General features: G+C 42.1%; 1 protein-coding gene across 10 annotated transcripts in view; it reads right to left on the bottom strand.

Moving 5' to 3' along the window:
- DNAH6 (dynein axonemal heavy chain 6) overlaps positions 1–19871 on the bottom strand; it is a 228254-nt gene that overhangs the window by 152601 nt on the left and 55782 nt on the right. For 9 of the 10 annotated variants that reach the window (XM_050944316.1, XM_050944319.1, XM_050944320.1 and 6 more), the window contains 12 exons: positions 18509–18689; positions 14655–14751; positions 14231–14426; positions 13465–13629; positions 12087–12200; positions 10711–10836; positions 10452–10607; positions 9375–9536; positions 6968–7105; positions 2130–2297; positions 1172–1320; positions 7–114 (listed from right to left, as the gene is read on the bottom strand). In XM_050944316.1, coding sequence (XP_050800273.1) covers positions 7–114; positions 1172–1320; positions 2130–2297; positions 6968–7105; positions 9375–9536; positions 10452–10607; positions 10711–10836; positions 12087–12200; positions 13465–13629; positions 14231–14426; positions 14655–14751; positions 18509–18689 — 1760 coding nt within the window. The remainder of the gene's footprint in view (positions 1–6; positions 115–1171; positions 1321–2129; positions 2298–6967; positions 7106–9374; positions 9537–10451; positions 10608–10710; positions 10837–12086; positions 12201–13464; positions 13630–14230; positions 14427–14654; positions 14752–18508; positions 18690–19871) is intronic. The other variant, XM_050944322.1, reaches the window with a different exon arrangement.

Here is a 19871-nt window from a genome sequence, read left to right as displayed (position 1 = left end):
AATTACCTGAACAGAAGAGCATCATCTGCAAGAAATTTCGGTAGGTTAGAATCTCGTAAAGCCCTTATTAATACCACTTCCTCATTCAGATCTGGGTTCTCTCTTTTTAGTGACCTGAATTTTAACAAAAAGCAAACAAAATGTCTCAGTTTCACTCAATCTATTTTTATACCAACTATTATTCATGGGTACTGTAGGTGAACATGTGTAAATAACCTCTCATAAAATGACTCCCTAATAATTCTAGTACATTTCACTTACACTGTCCCGATAAAATGTTGTGTTAACTCAAAAATCCACTTATATCTGAACTCCAGCTTTTGACTACTCACCACGTTTCTATTATTTATTCCTCAGAATTCAGTAATATTGAAGTCTGGAAACAATGTTAGCCAATCACATCACCAACAGAAGTAAGTGTATCCAGAAAGACTACAGCATGTTCCAGACAAGCTCGTTACTTATCTTCAGGAGGTAACTAATAGGGTTTGGTTTGGGGGTTTGGTTTTTTTTTTCTGGACCTCTAAATGTGTCTTCCTTTTAGTATGTAGAAAAAAGTGCAGTTTTTGAAATCCATATGTTTAATAAGCCATTTTCAGATATTTCTGATGAAGATAGACAGAATGTATGCATTAATACATATACTGTCTTATGCTCCCAGGCTACACTGTCCCTATAACCAGGTAATTTCTCTATTTTCATGTATTACCTTACTGCAGTGTTTCCCAAACTTGGGACGCCACTTGCATAGGGAAAGCTTCTGGCGGGCAGGGCCACTTTGTTTACTTGACGTGTCCGCAGGTCTGGCCGATCACGGCTCCCACTGGCCGCGGTTCGCTGCTCCCATTGGCCTGGAGCAGCAAACCGCAGCCAGTGGGAGCCGCGATCGGCCAGACTTGCGGACATGAAGGGTAAACAAACTGGCCCTGCCTGCCAGAGGCTTTCCCTACACGAGTGGCATCCGAAGTTTGGGAAACTTTGCACTACTGTATAAATGTATTACGTAAAAATCATGCAGTGATCATCTACATTTCATTTACAATAGTTGTAATTACAGAAGGAATCTTTCTTAACCCAAACATGATTTAAAACATAAAACTGTTAATATTTCTAAGTATGTAAAATTATATTCATACTAATGTTATAGCTCATACAGTATGAGGATACTTACCCAGCCATGACTAATACAGATTTGACTGCTCTCATTCCAAAGTCATAATGGTCTTGTTGAGAAAGCTGCTCGCTACAAAGTTTGTACATTTGAGTCATCTTCCTTGCAAGAATTTTACTAGATTCAAATCCTTCAGAATACAGAATCACCTAACGTACACAAGAGATGTCTACAGTTTTTATTAAATACTGGAAGTTTTTATTTCTAGAAACTCAGTGCTGCTCTCACATTGTCTTCAACTGACACTGAATGTATGCATATTAATATATGTATTAAAATAATATAATTTTGCATTAATTTATTTTAACTATAGTTTTTTTTACAAACACTCTCAGGTATGCAGTCTTCTTCTGTCTACAGGAAATAAAGCATTAAATCAATTTACTTTGGGAAAATATTAAGGGCTAGATCTGCAAGCCTTGCATTGGTGAGAATTTACTAATAGATCCATTTACTTTAATGGGAATATTTGAGTGAGTAAATACTCACCATTGCAGGGAAGGGTTGCACTGTCTAGCTGTAAAGGATCAAAAGTCTCACACTTAAGAGTATGTAATAAAGTACAGCAAATATTTTAAATTATGGACTTATATTTCTGAGTGACATTAGACATAATATATGTCATGTCCAAACAGAGAAATGCTGTGTGGGATTAACTAAGTATATTTATGAAGAAATTCCAATTTTCCAGGAAATATTTTACAAAGAGATCTACACACAAGCATAAGTTCGTTAATGGCATATTTGAGAAGACTCCAGGGAGATAGAGACTAGACACTCATGATAATATTGTGGTTCATTACTATTAAACGGTAACATTGCCCTCAAATAAACACTTGCAACAAGTTTATCGTATATATTATAGATGAATAGATTAAGGACAAAAGGGATCATTGTGATTATCTAGTCTGACATCCTGCAAACCACAGCATATAACATTCCCTATATTTACAGGTACCTCAGCAATCAAGGCATAATTTGGAACCATCATTGCAAAGGGTCTGAAGAGAGCTTTTAGATTGTCAGGTAGCTCTGTTCGTCCAGCATAGCCAGGATTCATTGTGATGAATGCCACACAGGTCATAACCAACTTTATTTCACGTCCCTCAAACATAAATCGAGAGAGCTGTTTAAAAAAAAGTGAAGTGTCAATATACTTTATACTAAATTTCTACAAAAAATAAAATCACACATTCTTTTTTAAAAATTAGGACTTTACAGATGGTGAATTGTGGTTTGCATTTATATCTGAGTATGAATACACTTGGATAATGCATTTTAATTTCTAAGCTTTTGAAAAACCAAATGAAACTACTGGCTTCACACCTGGTTTTAAATGTGAAACAAACAGAAATAAATATGAAATCCTGATGAGCACAGCAGACAGCTTTGTGGCATTTCTGGTTATAAAAGGTGGGGCTTTCCCACAACAGTTGGCTCTGCTAACAGAGGAAGACACCTCTGAGGTTCCACCATGTCTAGAATTAGGATTTGCTGGTTTAGGATCCTTCAGTACTGGAGGCTTTATTTTCAGTTCAGACACAGAGGACGGTACCTTCAGTGGAATCTGAGGCTGCTTTTTATTTCCTGAGGGGCTAATGACCAATGCAGGCCCCTCAGTTCTCACCAAACCAGCAGTTATGGAATAGAGGGTTTGGCCCCAGAGCCGCCTGAACTAGAAGGGCTTGAAGTTGTCTCTGATGCTCCTTGAGAGCTCCTGGGCTGAAGTTGCTGATGATCATGCACCATGAAGAAGCATGTTGTTCCCCCAGCTAAGCCAGACACCTCCTATGGGCATCTGAAGTGGGGAATTCAGCAGAGCAAGAGGCACATCTCTTAAATCCTCACCTCTTCTCCTCTGGATCCATCGTAGGATCCATGAGCCCACATTGAGGTGTTGGAACAAATACAAATGAATAAAAGAAACAGCTTCCATACATAAAATAATCAAAGCTAAAATTTCTAACACTAATCTAACCAACTGAAAACGCTGACAGAGGCACTGAGTTTTTTAAGAGGTTGGATCAGTCTGGTTAGATTCCTGGTCCTCTGCTGCTAGGTAAGTGGTGACCAGGAACCTTTTGTGGGATGGAACCTCCTCCTTCTCCACTAAGAATTCCAAGTCATATTGGGCACAATGCTTCACTGCTTGCTGCTTCAGAATATGGTGACCTGATTGTCCATCTCAATCAGGACCACTTGTTGCGAAATCAGGTTTCTGAAAGTCTTCAGTACCTAGCGACCCTGACCCCAAGAACTGAAGATCTGCACTCTGTGGAGGAAGGCTGAATAAGAATAAAAGATAAAAGCCATCCCTCAACAAGGAGATCTGAGATGAGGCAGAGGTGGATTGTTTTTACCTTCCTGCTTCCTGGAAAGTGGAGTTATAATGCCATTGAATGTTTTCTGTGTAGGAAAGGATCTATGGAGATGTACAGGAAAGTGCTTAATGATCTCTCTAAATGAAAAGCCTGATAGGCCAAACCTAGAGCCCATTTACCTGGCCTTTGCCTTAGCTCTAGGTAGGGAAATAAAACAGCGAGGACAGCCACAAAGACCCCTCACAGCCATGACTTCAGTTTCAGGGCTGCAATACCATCCATGGTCTGCTATGCAGCCCCGACACAGTGGGGTCACAACAATGGATTCAGGTAGATGAAAACCAACAGCCCTCCCCATGCCTCTTCCCCATATTCTCTCCTCTGCAAGCCTGCTGTGGGGGCCACTGTGAAGCTGTGGTCTCCATGCTCTGCCCCACCCCACACATAAAATCGTGCTGGGTGCACAGCTCTCGTTTGAGCCAGAAGATCTAGCCACCAGTTGTGACTGTTTCCAAATGTGTAGGTAGACTCCTAGTTTTGGAATCACCAATGTGAACAATTTTTCTCTCTCGATTTTATTAATTTCTTCTGGAATTTCGAAATCTCCATTTACAGAAGGTCACCTCAAGTTCTACTCTTTTCTACTGTGAATGAATCCAACTCCCCTAATACTTTTACATAAATGGAGCAGGGCATTACCTGAGTTGCTGTGCACATACATATCCTTCATTTGGTATGATGACACACAGAGGGACCACAGACTGGAATGTTCAGGAATGGAATTAAAAGTAAGCAATAATTTATCAGACTCTTTAGAGAGGAGCTTAAAAATGGCAGAAGGCAAGAATGTTTAATATTCTGTGACTAAGAAAGTGTACATGAAAGAAAAGTACTGACAAACGCTAAATTAGGCAAGAAATTAGATGGATTTGTTTTATAGAATTCAACTGAAATTAATTTGATGGTCTCTAGTGGGCACTGAAATTAAGTGAAAATAGCATAAGATTACAGGTTAGAATTAATTAACATCCACAGAGTTGTGCTGGGAAAAGTTTTTGAACAATAATCCACCTCATTAAACACTAAAAAATAAGGATTTAACTATATTTTCCTGAAAAGTAAGAATCTGAAGAACCTAAAGGTTTAATATCTGAACATTAAATAAAATTAATAATGGAGGACCACTCCTCTTGTCATATGAGGTGGTGATTTTAATTCAACATCATGAAACATGCCATCTCAGACCCAATTCTGCAAACAGTAACTATTGCGTATCTTTTCTCCAGCATGTAATCCCACTGACTTCAATGGGTCTACATGCAAGAGTAAAGACATGCACTGTGACATTGCACTCTATATGATTTTATGAAAATATGTTAATGAGTGTGAATATAATGTAACTGGAATATGCTTTAGGCAAAGGTCTCTTGTAAGGTATCATTACAAAGCTCACAATCTACTGAGTGTGGTCATCCAATTTGTATGTATGTATCATTTTTGTATCTGAAACTAGAAATATGAACTATAACTCTGAGGGCCTATTGTAATTATGCAAAGTGAGAGCCATTAATGGTGGTTTGGAATCTTGATTGCTCCCATTAACCAGGACAATTGACTGTAGATGGCTCTGTTTTACTTGCAAGTCTTCCTGTACACATGTGTGCTGGCAAGTGAGTAATGAAGTCTTACAGTGACATGTGATCATGTCAGCTGAACCGGAATCCACCTTTAACCTGGTGCTTTTCCATTTAGAAGGAGGTGTGGGAACCCAGAGAGGGTTAAAGGATTCCCACCTTGTGCAAAACTATATAAGGGTGCGGAACAGAACAAAAGGGGCTGCAATCATGAGAAATCCTGTAGCTACCACCTGAGCTGGAACAAGGGCTGTACCAGGGGAAAGGATTGTGCCCAGACTAGGCAAGTGTCCAGTCTGTGACAGAAGATTACTGAAACATATGAGGGTGAGATTTTATCTCTATTCAGTTTTCTTACTGTATTAGGTTTAGACTTGCGTGTTTTATATTATTTTGCTTGATAATTCACTTTGTTCTGTCTGTTATTACTTGGAACCACTTAAATCCTACTGTCTGTATTTAATAAAATCACTTTTTTACTTATTAATTAACCCAGAGTATGCAGTAATACCTGGCGTGAGGGGGGCAAACAACTGTGCATATCTCTCTATCAGTGTTATAGAAGGCGAACAGTTTATGAGTTTACCCTGCATAAACTTTGTATAGAGGGTAAAATGGATTTATTTGGGGTTTGGACCCCATTGAGAGTTGGGCATCTGAGTGTTAGAGACAGGAACACTTCTTAAGCTGTTTTCAGTTAAGCCTGCAGCTGTTGGGGGACGTGGTTCAGACCTGGGTCTGGGTTTGTAGCAGGCAAGTGTGTCTGGCTCAATCTAGGCAGGGCACTGAAGTCCTAAGCTGGCAGGGAAAACAGACTCAGAGGTAGTCAAAGCACATCAGGTGGCAGCCCCAAAGGGGGTTTCTGTGATCCAACCCGTCATATGCACAGTAGCAAGTCTTTGCTGGATTAGGCCTATAGCTGTCATTGTTTAGCACCCTTGCTGGAAATCTCATGATAAAGGATAAAGACTGAATGGATGTGGAGGATAGAGACCAGGGCCGGCTCCAGGCACCAGCTGAGCAAGCTCGTGCTTGAGGCAGCAGATTCTACAGGGCAGCATCCCGCCCAAACCTAGGGCGGCACGGCTGTTTTTTTTGGTTTTTTTTTTGCTGCTCTGGCCGCCTGGTAAGGAGTGGCGGCATGGAGGAGGGGAGCGCCCTGGAGCAAACTCGGCAGAGCAACCCGCATCCTTCCCTCCCCACCGACCGGAGCACAGTGGAGCTCTCCTGGCAGGCGGTGGTTGGGGCTGTGTGGCGAGCGCCTCGCTGAAGCACTGGCCACCCCCCTTCTCTCTCTCGCCCCCGCTCCCTCCTCTTCCTCCCCCATTAGACCGGGTGCGCACTCTGCAGCACAGGAAGTCCCCTGGCTCCGGCCACCTTTTAGGGTTTTTTGTTTTGTTTTTCTCCTGCTTTGCCGGCCACGTCATTTTTTCTCCCCCGCCCCTCCCACTTTGCTGCTCCAGCCGCGCAGGTTTTGTGTTGTTCCACCCCCCCCCCTCCCCCGCTTTGCTGCTCCGTTTTTTTTCCCCCTGCTTTGCTGCTCCGGTGGGCCTCCCCCTTTTTTTTTTTTTTTTTTTCTTCGGGTGGCAAAAAAGCCAGAGCCGGCCCTGATAGAAACAACTACCCTCGGACCCTTAAAAGTGACCTCACTAGGTCAGGGTTATGCCACATTTTTGGAGAAACTTGCATTGCTGCAGTCTGTGCTGTACCTCTACTGTGCTTAAATAAAGGATTTAAGATCTCTGTGTTGTCAGTCTAGATCTCTTCACAAGCATGGCATTCATTAAAAATGTACATAAAACACTACGTGGGTTTTAATATCTAATAAAAAAAGATATTACCTTTGCAGCTTTAGCATTCCTAATAGTAATCAGCTGCTGAGCAATCACAGACAGAACTTCAATATCAATTCGGTTAAATTCATCAAAGCAGCACCATGCTCCAGACTGGGCCAAACCACTGAAGAATCGTCCCATCATCTGAAATCACAGCACAGTCATAGCTTAACACTGCACTGACACGTCTCAAGTTCTTCAAAAGCTATGAAGCTAGTTAGTCCAGTTTGAGAGAAATGGAGAGGAAGAAGAAATGTCACTTTGTGGAAGAAAGAACAACTGGCTTATTTATACAGTGTACAGCACCATCGGGCCCCCCATTCTGACCGGAACTTGCATCCAGACCACTGAACGAGGCAGGGGTCCTGGGAATAAACAGCACGTTATTCTGTAAGTAAAGCTGCATACGCACAAGGTGCAGAATAGAATGCTTATAGTAAAAACCCCGGAATGATTCCAATCAACTTGTAAGCCATATTTGTATGCATTCTTGCTTATCAGCTTTATGTTGTAAAGCACTTCAAGATACTTTCATCATGTGGGCTAATTTCAAACAAAAAAAATAAAGCAAATTAAGGAGCAGAGAGAGAGAGAAAAAAGAGGCCCTGAAACAGAGGTTCTCAATCCTTTAAATCAGTGTTCCCCAAACTTGAGACGCTGCCTGTTTAGGGAAAGCTCCACTGGCCTGGAGCATTTGCAGGTTCAGCTGATCACAGCTCCCACTGGCTGTGGTTCGCTGCTCCAGGCCAATGGGAGCTGCTGGAAGTGGCAAGGGCTGAGGGATGTGCTGGCCACCACTTCCTGTGGCCTGGAGCGGCGAACCACAGCCAGTGGGAGCCGCGATTGGCCGAACCTGCGGACACGGCAGGTAAACAAACCGTCCCGGCCCGCCAGGGGCTTTCCCTAAACAAGCGGTGTCCCAAATGTGGGAAACACTGCTTTAAATAGAAGAGAAAAAGAAAAATGGGCCTTGGAAGCAGAAATAAATGTCAAGGGAAAGCTGACATCAGAGAGTATCTGCACCACATCTGACCACAGGAGAATTACACATCCATGGGAAAAGAAAACAGAATCTCTTAAAAATATATTTTATTGCCACATGTTGTATATTAAAACGCTTTCTTAGAAAAATATCTTTATTGCAATTAATAATATGAAAAACATCCAAGTTCTCTAAAAAGATGTCCCATGATTTGTGAAATCCAAAACCTTCCCTGAACTCTATTCTGCACTCTTTTCTTATAAAATTAGTACAATCTAATCAGCTCATAACTGAGAAGTTAAATGCTGACCTACAAAATTCTCAGTAAAAGTGCCCAGATTTGCAGTCCCCGTTCCAGCCCTTTACACTGCTTAGCTGGTACAAGGGAACATGATCTGGCCACTGCTGAATTCCAAAGGAAAGGAATTCCAAAGTGGTGTAAAGCTGGTGGAGCTAGCACAGGGAGGCAGTGGGTGTGATAAGGCAAACAGGTAAGGAGGGGATGGAGTGGACACCCTATGGCAAGTGTCAGCTAGTGAATGGTCCCTTAGGGAACCATAGGCAGCTGTTATGTTAGAACAGGTTTATGTCAGGACCAGGGCTGGGGCAGTTTGAAACCAGTTTGTGTGGGAGGGATAGCTCCGTGGTTTGAGCATTGGCCTGTTAAAGCCAGGGTTGTGAGCTCAATCCTTGAGGAGGCCATTATAGGGATCCGGGGCAAAAATCTGTCTGGGGAGTGATTCCCACTTTGAGCAGGGGGTTGGACTAGATGACTTCCTGAGGTCTCTTCCAACCCTGATATTCTATTCTACCAGCCCCTACAAACTGAACACATCCTGGCAAAAAAAGAGAATCTAGCCCAAGATAAGATTTTTAAATGCAGTTCAAAAGGAATAGGGAAACTTGTTATTATGGACACATCTTCCCAAAACCTGCCTTTTTAACATCCAAAATGCTTGAGGCCAAATCTTTTCTTCCTGATGGAGAAGGGGAACCTATTTTATATTTATCTATATAGCTCTAATTTCTTAAAAACTTCCCTGACTGCCTCATTCTTTCCTAATGATAATTTTTTTGTTGATTTTAACATGGCTGCTATTTCTTTTTTTTTTTTCCTTTTCATCACCCTCCCCTCTCCTTTGTCATAGTGCAAAGAGCTAATTCTGTGGTACGGAAAAATTACAGCGCCATTTCTATGGGGAGATTCTATTTATACTGAAGTATAGCTAAACAAAAGGAAGACTGGCTTTCTGGTTAAGACATATGACTACAAACCCAAGAGCCCTGGATTCTACTCTCAGCTCTACCGTTCATTTCCTATGTGACTATAGACAAGTAACTTCACAGGGACAAATGGAGCATTGAGTTTTGTCTGTGCAATCCCACTGACTGCATTGAGATTGCTCATATTAATACATTTACTTCTCATACCTTGTAATCCAACCCATCAGAGCAGTTAAACACAACACACTGGATGGCAAGTGCTTTGGCAAGGTCTTTAGTAGTCTCTGTTTTACCAGTTCCAGCAGGTCCAGCAGGAGCTCCACCTAGGTCAAGCTGCAAAGCTCCCATAAGGCAAAGGTAGCAGCGATCCTGATGAGATTCATACAGTATTGTTACATAGGGAAGAGCAGGCATTTGCCAAAGCTTTGGCTACTTTTTACTTTTTCTGATTTGTTTTAAACATGTCATAAGCCTACTGACATATTTACAAATGCTCTATGTATAAGGTGATAGCAAATAGTATGGAGCAGATCCTTACTTGGAGCTCCCCATGGAGTTATGACAATTTACACCAGCTGAAGATCTGCTCTATGTATTTAAATCAGCACAAACTGTCCAAAATACACCATTAAGAAGAGTAGCTCAGTATATTAGCATACAGTGGGCTAAATTCTGAAGTCCTCATTCTGGTAAAACTCCCATTGCCCAACGTTATTACATTCCTTATTGCACATAAGCCTGATTTTCCAACACGCCAATTTGGATGGTTCACTGCAGCCAAAAACTCAGTTCAAAGTAGGGTGACCAGACGTCACGATTTTATAGGGACTGTCCTGATTTTGGGGTCTTTTTCTTATGTAGGCTCCTATTACCTCCCACCCCGTCCCGATTTTTCACACTTGCTGTCTGGTCACACTAGTTCAAAGCCTGTCCACAAATATTCCTGAATTTTCCATATAATAGAAAATGCCCAGATGTGCTGAATATTGGCTGAATTAGACACCTCTGCATAGGTACAGATAAACATCTTGAGTCCTTTCACCAAAGGTGCAACTGGTAATAGGAACAGGCTGTTATCTTCCAGGGCACTTTAGTTTTATTTTACTGCAAAAAGGTAACACTGTGAAGGAGTATAAGCCCCTGTTTTGTACAGTGCTACACGTCAATCCCATACTAAAAGATTTCTAAATACCAACTACCTATCTACAAGTTATTCACTACTAGTACTTCCAATGCAACAAACCTCTATCTAAATAATGATGAAAAGTATAAGTAAATACATACAGTCAGTGGGGTTATCACCAATCTTGGACATGCTCCTAGGTATTCATAGCCATAAGTATACTGGGATAAAGCCATCCTAGCAACACAGTTATCCAGATCAAGATCCCAATAATAACGTAGTTGTCTTTGCCATTCAAAATTGTCAACAGTGTCCACCTACAGAGATAATACACAATGCATTTTTGAATAATGTGATTCAAAGCAGTTAACTTGGATATTTTTGTACAAAATCCTATTTTGGCAAAAACAGTTGCTTCACCTTTTCTGCCACAAGTTCACTGACGATATCTCTTGCATGTACATCAATAGTTATCAACGCTGTTATAATATTTCTGTGTAATTTTGGAAGAATACCACGGACTAATCCAGCCAGTGCATTTAACCTCTATAAATGAATAAATAAAGTGTTAAAGTATTTTCTCACTGCACTGAAAATATCAGAACTTTAAAATAAGTGGTCACATCTCCAGCAGGTACAAATTAGCCCAGCTCCAGGATACATCTCTAACTAAGCTGTGAAAGTTTAAGAAATAAAATTGCACATTTCTAGAGATATTGCGGTTATTTAGAATATAGTTGTTTTACATCTGAGGATCATTAAAATAAAGTTTGCATTCATTTCTTCCCAGTTTTGACTGCTTTCAAACGGTTTTCAATACAGATAAGAAAATATATATATAAACTTAGCAGCTCTAAACCAACTGAAGTACTGTATATAAAATCATTTAAGAGATTACAGAAAATCAAACAGCCTGGTGACATGGAAGCTGACTACTGTATTTCCCAAATATCAGCTCCATTGGGGAGCCAAATATTATCAAACACCAACTTGAAAGTATTGGCACTTAGCATTTGACCACTACACAGTGAAACCTCTACTCACTCTGGCTAACCCTAAAAGAAAAAGTCCTACGCATAGCTCACCAGAATCATACTCTGAGCCCCACTCACATGTCCAAAAGACCATTTTGAGCAACGTTGGCAGAGATGAGTGCTCACACTTCCCTCAAAGTCATCATTCCATAGAAGCAGGGTATAAATACCCACCCCCCTCAAGCCATCCCTCAGTACTTTCTGCCTCCTGAAGCCTTGTTTGGAGCTGGGCTCCAAAGCAGAGTTAAGGATGAAGGGTCAATGAGGCTCGATGGAGGCAATGCAGATGGAGAACAAGTTACTGTTTGCAAGATTCTCCGTCATGATCTTGCTTCTGTAAAGCTCTATTGCAGGACGCTAGTTAGTACTGACCTCCCTGAGATAGTGGCCAGAGGAACCTGGCAAGTTTAACAGTGACTGCAGCACAGCATTTCTAAAACCAGCATCTGCTCTTGATGTCGTTTTGAGCAAACAGTGACTTGTGAATATATGAACAAAATTCCATGCAGCAAGCCCTACCGATTTCAGCTGAAGCCACAATCTCTATACTTGCCCTTAAGACGACGATTCCCCTGGTGGAGTATGCCCTGAGGTGGCTCAGGCACGTGAACACCAGCTGGTTCACAACAGGACTGGATACACAGACTTAGCCATTTAGCAGAATTTTACTTTCTTTTTAAAAATTAATTCAAAACTAATTTTCAAGCATGCCAAACAAAACGCTAAATTCATTTGATGCCAAAACCCCACATACAAACTCACATCAAAATTTATTTTTTCAAAGTCACTTAAAGCTTGTAAGTGATCGTGATCTTCTCCTTCTAAGCACTGAGTCAGATCACGGCACCACATGAGCTGGGAAACGGTCAGGACAACCTGTAGAAAGGAAACATAAAAATACCATCAATACATCTTAGAGAAGTTGGCAGAGTAGGAACTCAGATACAATAATGATAGGGTCACATAAATAAGCAAGGTCGTGATCCTGCAAGCACGCATGGGCTTAAATTGGACAACTCATGGACTTAAAACTAAGCATATGTTTAGATGGTTGCAGGATCAAGGCCAAAGTAAGTGGATAAGTGTGACATACCAGGGTGCTATGCAGACCAATGGAGGGCTGTCCCACCCCTGCCCTGCAACCTTGGGTGCTTTAAAATGCCTTGCTGAAGTAGCTCCCACAAACAATCATCCAGCATGTAAGCCACACCCTGTATCTTGCGTTATGCTCTGACTTTTATACTGCAGGGTGACCCCAACATGCTCTCAGTCCTGGATTTTCCCCAAGGACACTCCAAATATATTAAGTCCATTATTCCTTTAAGGGAAGAAATACACAACTGCTTATTACTTTAGAGTTTCCCAGAAACTTTAACTAGAACACATTGGATTAGACAAAATAATAAAACAAGTTTATTAACTACAAAGAGATTTTAAGTAGGTAGAAATAAAGAGGCATAAAAATAAAAAAATGGTTACAAGAAAATAAAGATAAAACACTTTCTAGTGCCTAATTTAATGAACTATATTAGATTCAAACAAAGTTTCTCACCGCATGCTTCTAGTAGCAATACTGATAAAATTCATGGAGTCAGGACCCCTCCCACAGAGTCCAATGGCTCAGGTGCAGAGAATGAGGTGGGCAAGGAGACAGAAAAGGACGTCTTGGGGTGTTTGCCCCTCCTTTTTATAGTTTTTTAGTCCCTCTTTGAAAATCATTTCCAGCTGAGAACCAAGAGACATGCAGTCTGCTAGAGGAAGGATGTCCCCTGCGTGGCTTTTTCACCTTATTTTGCGCACTTTCCTTGTTTTCTCCCTTGATGACTCTGTTTATTGCTTAAACCCAAATTAAGACAAGCATATTCTCCTTTTTCAAGACAGGTATGTTTGACGAATTTGGTGCTATGTGGCTCTGAACATGGGTTTTTAACATCATGCAGGGAAACATAACTTTAGGCATAAAGCTGCCAGACACATTTTACCATGCTATTACTGATCAGCAAGTTATAAATCTTCAAATGATTCCTCATAAGGCACACCTTGTAACAAACTTTATTACAACAGCGTGTCGGGTGTGAACATAGGTGAGTATTCTATCACTGTAGGCAAGAAAGATCACACAAAAATTAGCGTGGCTTACCTGAGATGGGTGTCCAGCAACAACCCAGTCCATTCTAACTCTGGTTTGATAATCAGTAATAGCAGCTTTAGTTAGGCGTCTAAGAGAAGAGAACATGGCTTCTTCTACTTTACTAAGCCAGTCTTCTACATTTCCTCTGGCCTTAAGTCCTTTCCCTAAGCCAACCTACAATCAAAAGCCGTGTTAACCATGGAGTTACTATTTCCTCTGAGTTTATACATTCCTACCTTGACACTGTAGGTGTAGATCATTGATGGCACAGCAAAAAAATACTAGGCCTGATTCACCAGTGTACTACTCCATAGGACAAGAAGCAATGGACTTAAATTGCAGCAAGGGAGGTTTAGGTTGGACATTAGGAAAAACTTCCTAACTGTCAGGGTGGTTAAGCACTGGAATAAATTGCCCAGGGAGGTTGTGGAATCTCCATCAGTGGAGATTTTTAAGAGCAGGTTAGACAAACCCCTGTCAGGGATGGCCTGATAATATTTAGTCCTGCCATGAGTGCAGGGGACGGGACTAGATGAGCTCTCAGGTCCCTTCCAGTCCTGTGATTCTATCATTTTTATGCCAGTGTAACGCCACTGAAATCTAAGGAGCTCTAGCCTTATAAACCTGGAGTAATGCAGTGATGGATCTGGCCTATTCTGTATTTTATTCATATATAACAGTTGTGTTTCTAACTTTTTCCTTTCACATACTGTATTTATGGAAAATATATATTCATTGGACACAGATTAAAAGAGTAATCAAAATATTTACTTACCCTCTCTCCCTCGGGTGACAACATTGCTAAAATATCATTAGTAAAAACCTTTTCTTCTCCCTCAGATGGAGTCATCATGGCAAACTCTAGTTTCGCAATTGAATCAAAGCATTTTCTTAAATGAGGCTGAACTGCTTGAGGATTGCGAGTCTGAGCCAAGATTTCCAGGAGTTCATCGTTTGATAAAAAGTAAAACCTGTTTGATAAACAAAAGAACTTCAGATGCAAAATATTTGACAGAAAAATTTAAAAAAACATTCGCATGTTAGCTAAAAATAGTACAATTTGGAAGAATGTTATAGTATAACTAAAGATTCTTGCCTTTTGTATTAGTAGCACACAGTATAACATTAAATCATATATATGCCTTCTATTGATGTCAATCATCAGATTGCACAGATTGTTTTCAATGACTTTTACTAACCTGGGGAAGATAACTCGCTTGGACTCCAAATAAGCCTCTAGGCATTTTTGAATTTGATCAAGTAGCCCATTGTTATTCTGAAAAGTCTCTAAGAGGCCTATTAAGAGAAAAAAGATTACTTGAGAAAACAGGGTAGTGGGGATAAAAAAACAAAAGAGAAATACTGTGATTAAAAATGCAAGGAAAAACTCCACTTTTTATAAGCTATGGCTGAAACCCTTTCACCAGATAAAACTAAATATTGTTATGCATTAATAACTTCAATGCACATTTTAGGGCTTGCAAAGAATTCACCTATGAAACCAGGGCACATATTCAATTACTGCTTCACTCACTGAACTCATTTTAGTTTAATGCTATATGGGCAAAAGTCCTATCCCTCACATGAAGCCTGAGTAAACAAACAGAGGATCCTGCCCCAGGGTTAGAGGTGGAAGAACTCATCCTTCACAACACAGTCAGGGCACTGGATAGCCACCCAGCTGCTTCTTGGCGGCCACTCCAACCACTGGGGGAGGGATAGCTCAGTGGTTTGAGCATTGGCCTGTTAAACCCAGGATTGTGAATTCAATCCTTGAGGGGGCCATCTGGGGCAAAAATCTGTCTGGGGATTAGTCCTGCTTTGAGCAGGGGGTTGGACTAGATGACCTCCTGAGGTCCCTTCCAACCCTGATAATCTGATTCTAAGAATAGTGGCTATGAGCTGCCCAGGCACAGGGATGTGTGCCATTCTATGGCTCCAGTGCACCTTGCCCCTGTCTCATCCTTCTGTGCCACCCTGGAAAAAGCCAAGATAGAGCAGTACTCAGAGGTGAATACGAGAGATCCCCTGCCTGCGGCTTGGATGTCTTGTGCAGGAAAATACTTCATAAAATGCAGCAAGTGTCCACTTTGTTTCTTAAAATATTGTACATTCTGTATACCATGAAAAATTTCAATGGACAGAAAGTGATTCAAACAACCAAGGAAGTCTAAAAACCAGTAAAAAGTCCTAACATTCTACAAACAAAAGTGGATTCTGCAGGAATACAGCAGCAGAAAGCTGAATGTTTTAACTGCTGCAAATTTTACCGTAATCCAAAATGAACTCTCCTACTCTGGCAAATGAAAGAGTTAGTGTCCAGTGCCACTTAGTACCTGGATCTTAATGCTTAACATGGAAAACCTTGAGTCTGATTTTCCATTGCCCTGCACCTTCTGACATCATTGACACTATTCAAAGTGAGTTTTAAATGCACCTCTACCCCTATATAACGCTGTCCTGGGGAGCCAAAAAATCTTACCACGTTATAAGTGAAACCACGTTATATCGAACTTGCTTTGATCCGAAGGAGTGCGCAGCCCCACCCCTCCGGAGCGCTGCTTTACCATGTTATATCCGAATTTGTGTTATATAGAGTCGCGTTATATTGGGGTAGAGGTGTAATACATAATCAGAATGGTAATGATTTCACCCACTGTGCAGTTCACTCCTGTGTGCATTTGCAGGATCAAGCCCTTAAGGAAGAGTGTACAAGTTAGGTTAGTGAAGTAGAGGAGAGATGGAAAGATGAGTGTAACAGGGTGGCTTGTGACAAGGATTGCCTGGTTCCGCTATACACAGCAACAGGAAGCTGAGTGGAGGATGCTCAGGGAGATCAGAGGCTTCTGGGAGTCACTGGGCTCTAAAAGAAAGACTTAGGACTCACAGTGTGTTTACACTTAAAATGCTACAGTGGCGCAGCTGCGCTGCTGTAATGCTTCAGTGTAGACACTACCTATGCCAATGGGTGTAGGCAATCCACATGCCCAGGAAGCAGTAGCTAAACTGACAGAAGACAGTGCTATCTACACCGGGGGTAGGTTGGTTTAACTGCATCGCTCATGGGTGTGGATTTTTCACACCCCTGAGCAATGTAATTAAGCCAACTTAATTGTCTAGTGTTGATCATGCCTGAGACTACAGGCAGGAAAGGCCTGGGAGGACCCTGATAATTGGTTAAATGCATGGAACTGAACTGTTTTGTGGATAAAACAAGGAGGGTAGTACGGGATGGAAAGAGACTCTACAAGAGTGAGAAACGACTCCAGCCAGGTACGATTGAAAGTGGCTTGCCAAAGCAGAGAAGAGCTGCAAAGAACAGACTAAGGGGAGGAGAGAAGCCTCCAGACTGATTTTTTGCTTTCTGCTTTATATCAATAAACTAGACATGGAGCATGGCTACACTTGTGAGTTAGAGCGCATTAAAGCAGCCCCGGGTGCCCTAACTCACCACCCGTCCACACTGGTAAAGCACATAGAGAGCTCTGACTCTGTGGCTGGAGCGCTCCTGGTTCTCCACCTCGGTGAGCCTCTGCTGGAGCACCACGGAGCCAGTGTGGACACCCTGGTCTACTAATGCACTCCGATTAGCCTCCAGAAGTGTCCCATAATGCCTGTTCTAGCCACTCTGGTCATCACTTTGAACTCTACTGCCCTGCCCTCAGGTGACCAACCATCAGACCCACCCTTTAAATTCTCTGGGAATTTTGAAATTCCCCTTCCTGTTTGCTCAGCCAGGCGTGGAGCGCTCTCAGTGCATCTCTCCAGGTGATTATGCCTCTACCCGCCAGGCGACCCCTAGTATGGAGCAATGGCGAGGTGCTGGACCTCATCAGTGTTTGGGGAAAGGAAGCTATCCAGTCCCAGCTGCGCTCCAGCTGTAGGAATTATGATACCTTCAGGCAGATATCAAGGGATATGATGAAAAGGGGCCACAACTGAGACGTATAGCAGTGCAGGGTTAAAGAGAAGGAGCGGCGGAATGCCTACCGCAAAGCAGGCGACGTAAATCGCCGCTCCAATGCTGCCCCCACAAACTGCCATTTCTACAAAGAGCCAGACACAATATTGGGAGGCGAGCCCACCGCCACTCCGAGTACCACCATGGACACTTCAGAGCCCAGTTCAACAAGGCAGGAGGAGGAGGAGGAAAGCGGGAGCGAGGGTGCTGAAGAGGAGGAAGACACCCTAGCATCCCTAGATGCATTCAGCCAGGAGCTGTTCTCAAGCCAGGAGGAAGGTAGCCAGTTGCAGCGGATGGTCCTTGGGGAAGGACAAACACCAGAGGAGGTGCCTGGTAAGCGGCTTTTATTGTGGGAAGGAAGTTATTCGGTGCAGGCTCTTAGGGCGAGAAGGGTTAGGGCTGCATGCATGGACAATTTTTGCTTTCCAAAGACTGGTTTAACTCAAAGTGCTCTACATCTGCAAGCGTTGCCATGCCCTTGGATGCAGGAGCATTACTGGACAAAAAACCTGCATGGAGTTTATTTAAGGAGCCCTCTGAAAGGGGAAACTGAGGCAATGGGCTGTGTGCAGAGCTTTCCTGAAGCCATCAGGGTGTGGTTGGAAGGTGGAAAGGCCACTTGATGACAGTGAGGGAAACTGATTGATAGAAAGATACAAAATATAGGGGAATAGGTAGACAACATAATATAGAGAAAGGTTGCAAGGAGAGAAAGTAAAAAGAAGATAGGACACTGAAAACAATAACGGAAGATATATATTATGCGTGAGAAGAGAAGAGAAAGCTGAGTGAAAGTAGGGAGAGAATGCATAAAGAGAGCAAATGAGCTATAGCAAGTTACAGTTTGAATATATATTAAACAGAAAGTTGATTGACAACATATTGCAATTAAATGAAGTACATAGTAAGCAGGACACAATTGTCTTATTCCTTTACGCTGCAGGGGGAGTGGGCCTTGGGGTGGAGCAGTACAGATATTTTTCATCCTACTAACAGACATAAGTGTTAAGCACGCAAGTGCTGAATAAGGATTAACATCACCTACAATGGCTTATACATTAATTTGGATAATACACCATTATTTTATACCAGGCTGAGTAGCAGCACGAAGAGCATTTGGCAGACGATTAACTTTTCTCATTATTTCCTTCCAGGACTTATCCACCTGTAAGAATATCTTTGCCTCTCCAGGTAACTGCCTCTGTATATCAGGAGCACTAAAAATACTTTCTAAGTAAAGCCAATTTCTCTGACATGTCAACCACTCTTCCTAGAAAACAAAAGGAAAACTTAAGCAATTAGTCCCCATCCTTACAAAGGAGAACTATTGAAATACAGTCTGAATTTTCAAATTGGGAAGCAGAAGAAAATCCACAAATATTAAACATGAATCCTCCATAATATTTCCGATATCCACCCCGGACTGTCAAAACTTCAATATTCATGACACAATTTTAGCCCTTTGGCTCAATTATCGGACATTTGATGAGATAGTGTACACTTTGCCTCCCACCCACCCCCACCAAACATCTCCTAAGATAATTTTCTATATGGCAAATTGTATGGTCATGACGAACGTACATTTCCAATACACTCATCAAGTAAACTCTATATGATAACATGCTAGGCTGCTTTGAAAAATCTGACAAATTCTCTTGGACATTTGTTTGTCAGATTCTCTCTTAAATTGTGATTTCTTTTTTTTTTTTAAAGGGGGAAATAAAGTATAAAATATATGCTGCTTGAGAAGAACCTTTATTTTATGACGTGACAGGCTGCAAGAGACTGACTTGGCCACCAGCAAACAAAGGGTTAACTGCAGGTCTGCTGCCTTTTTCCCTTGCATGAAGATTAACAAGATGGTGCTGGATATTGCAGACCAATCAGGTTCTCCAGAAGCACAAAGATGTGGTATCTACACAAGTCTTTTTTGCCTCAAACTTCCTACTGTGGCTACTACTCTGGCAGCTCCACTGGAGGTAGCAACGTTAGAAGCGTTGGTGTAAGCAGAGCTCCAGGCTGCCAGCATTTCCCCTACCCCTGCTCAGAGTAGGTCTACACAACACCGGCCACTATTGGTGCCTAGTCTACACTGTTGCTTCTATCAGTGGAGTTGCAACGGTGGTAGCAAGAGTGAGAAATTACACAGAAATAAGCCTCAGGCTCTGTTCATTTTTACCCTACAGCCTCTTTGCACCAGCTACACTGGCACAAAGGGGACACAGGATAGGCACAATCCCCCTTCCAGGTGATACTGGCCCCTGGGGACATATCTGCACTGCAGTTAGACCCTGTGGCTGGCCCATGCAAGCTGACTTGGGATCGCTGGGCTCGGGCTAAGGGGCTGTTGAACTGCAGTGCAGACATTCAGGCTCAGCCTGCAGCTCGAGCTCTGGAACCCTGCTACCTTGCCTGTACACGAGCATGCTTAGGACCACTTGTTTTCTCCTGT

This window comes from Gopherus flavomarginatus, chromosome 3 (assembly GCF_025201925.1).
Source record: "Gopherus flavomarginatus isolate rGopFla2 chromosome 3, rGopFla2.mat.asm, whole genome shotgun sequence".
NCBI classification, from domain to species: domain Eukaryota; kingdom Metazoa; phylum Chordata; order Testudines; family Testudinidae; genus Gopherus; species Gopherus flavomarginatus.
Note: the sequence above shows the minus strand (reverse complement) of the source record. Positions and strands in the feature narration are given on the sequence as shown.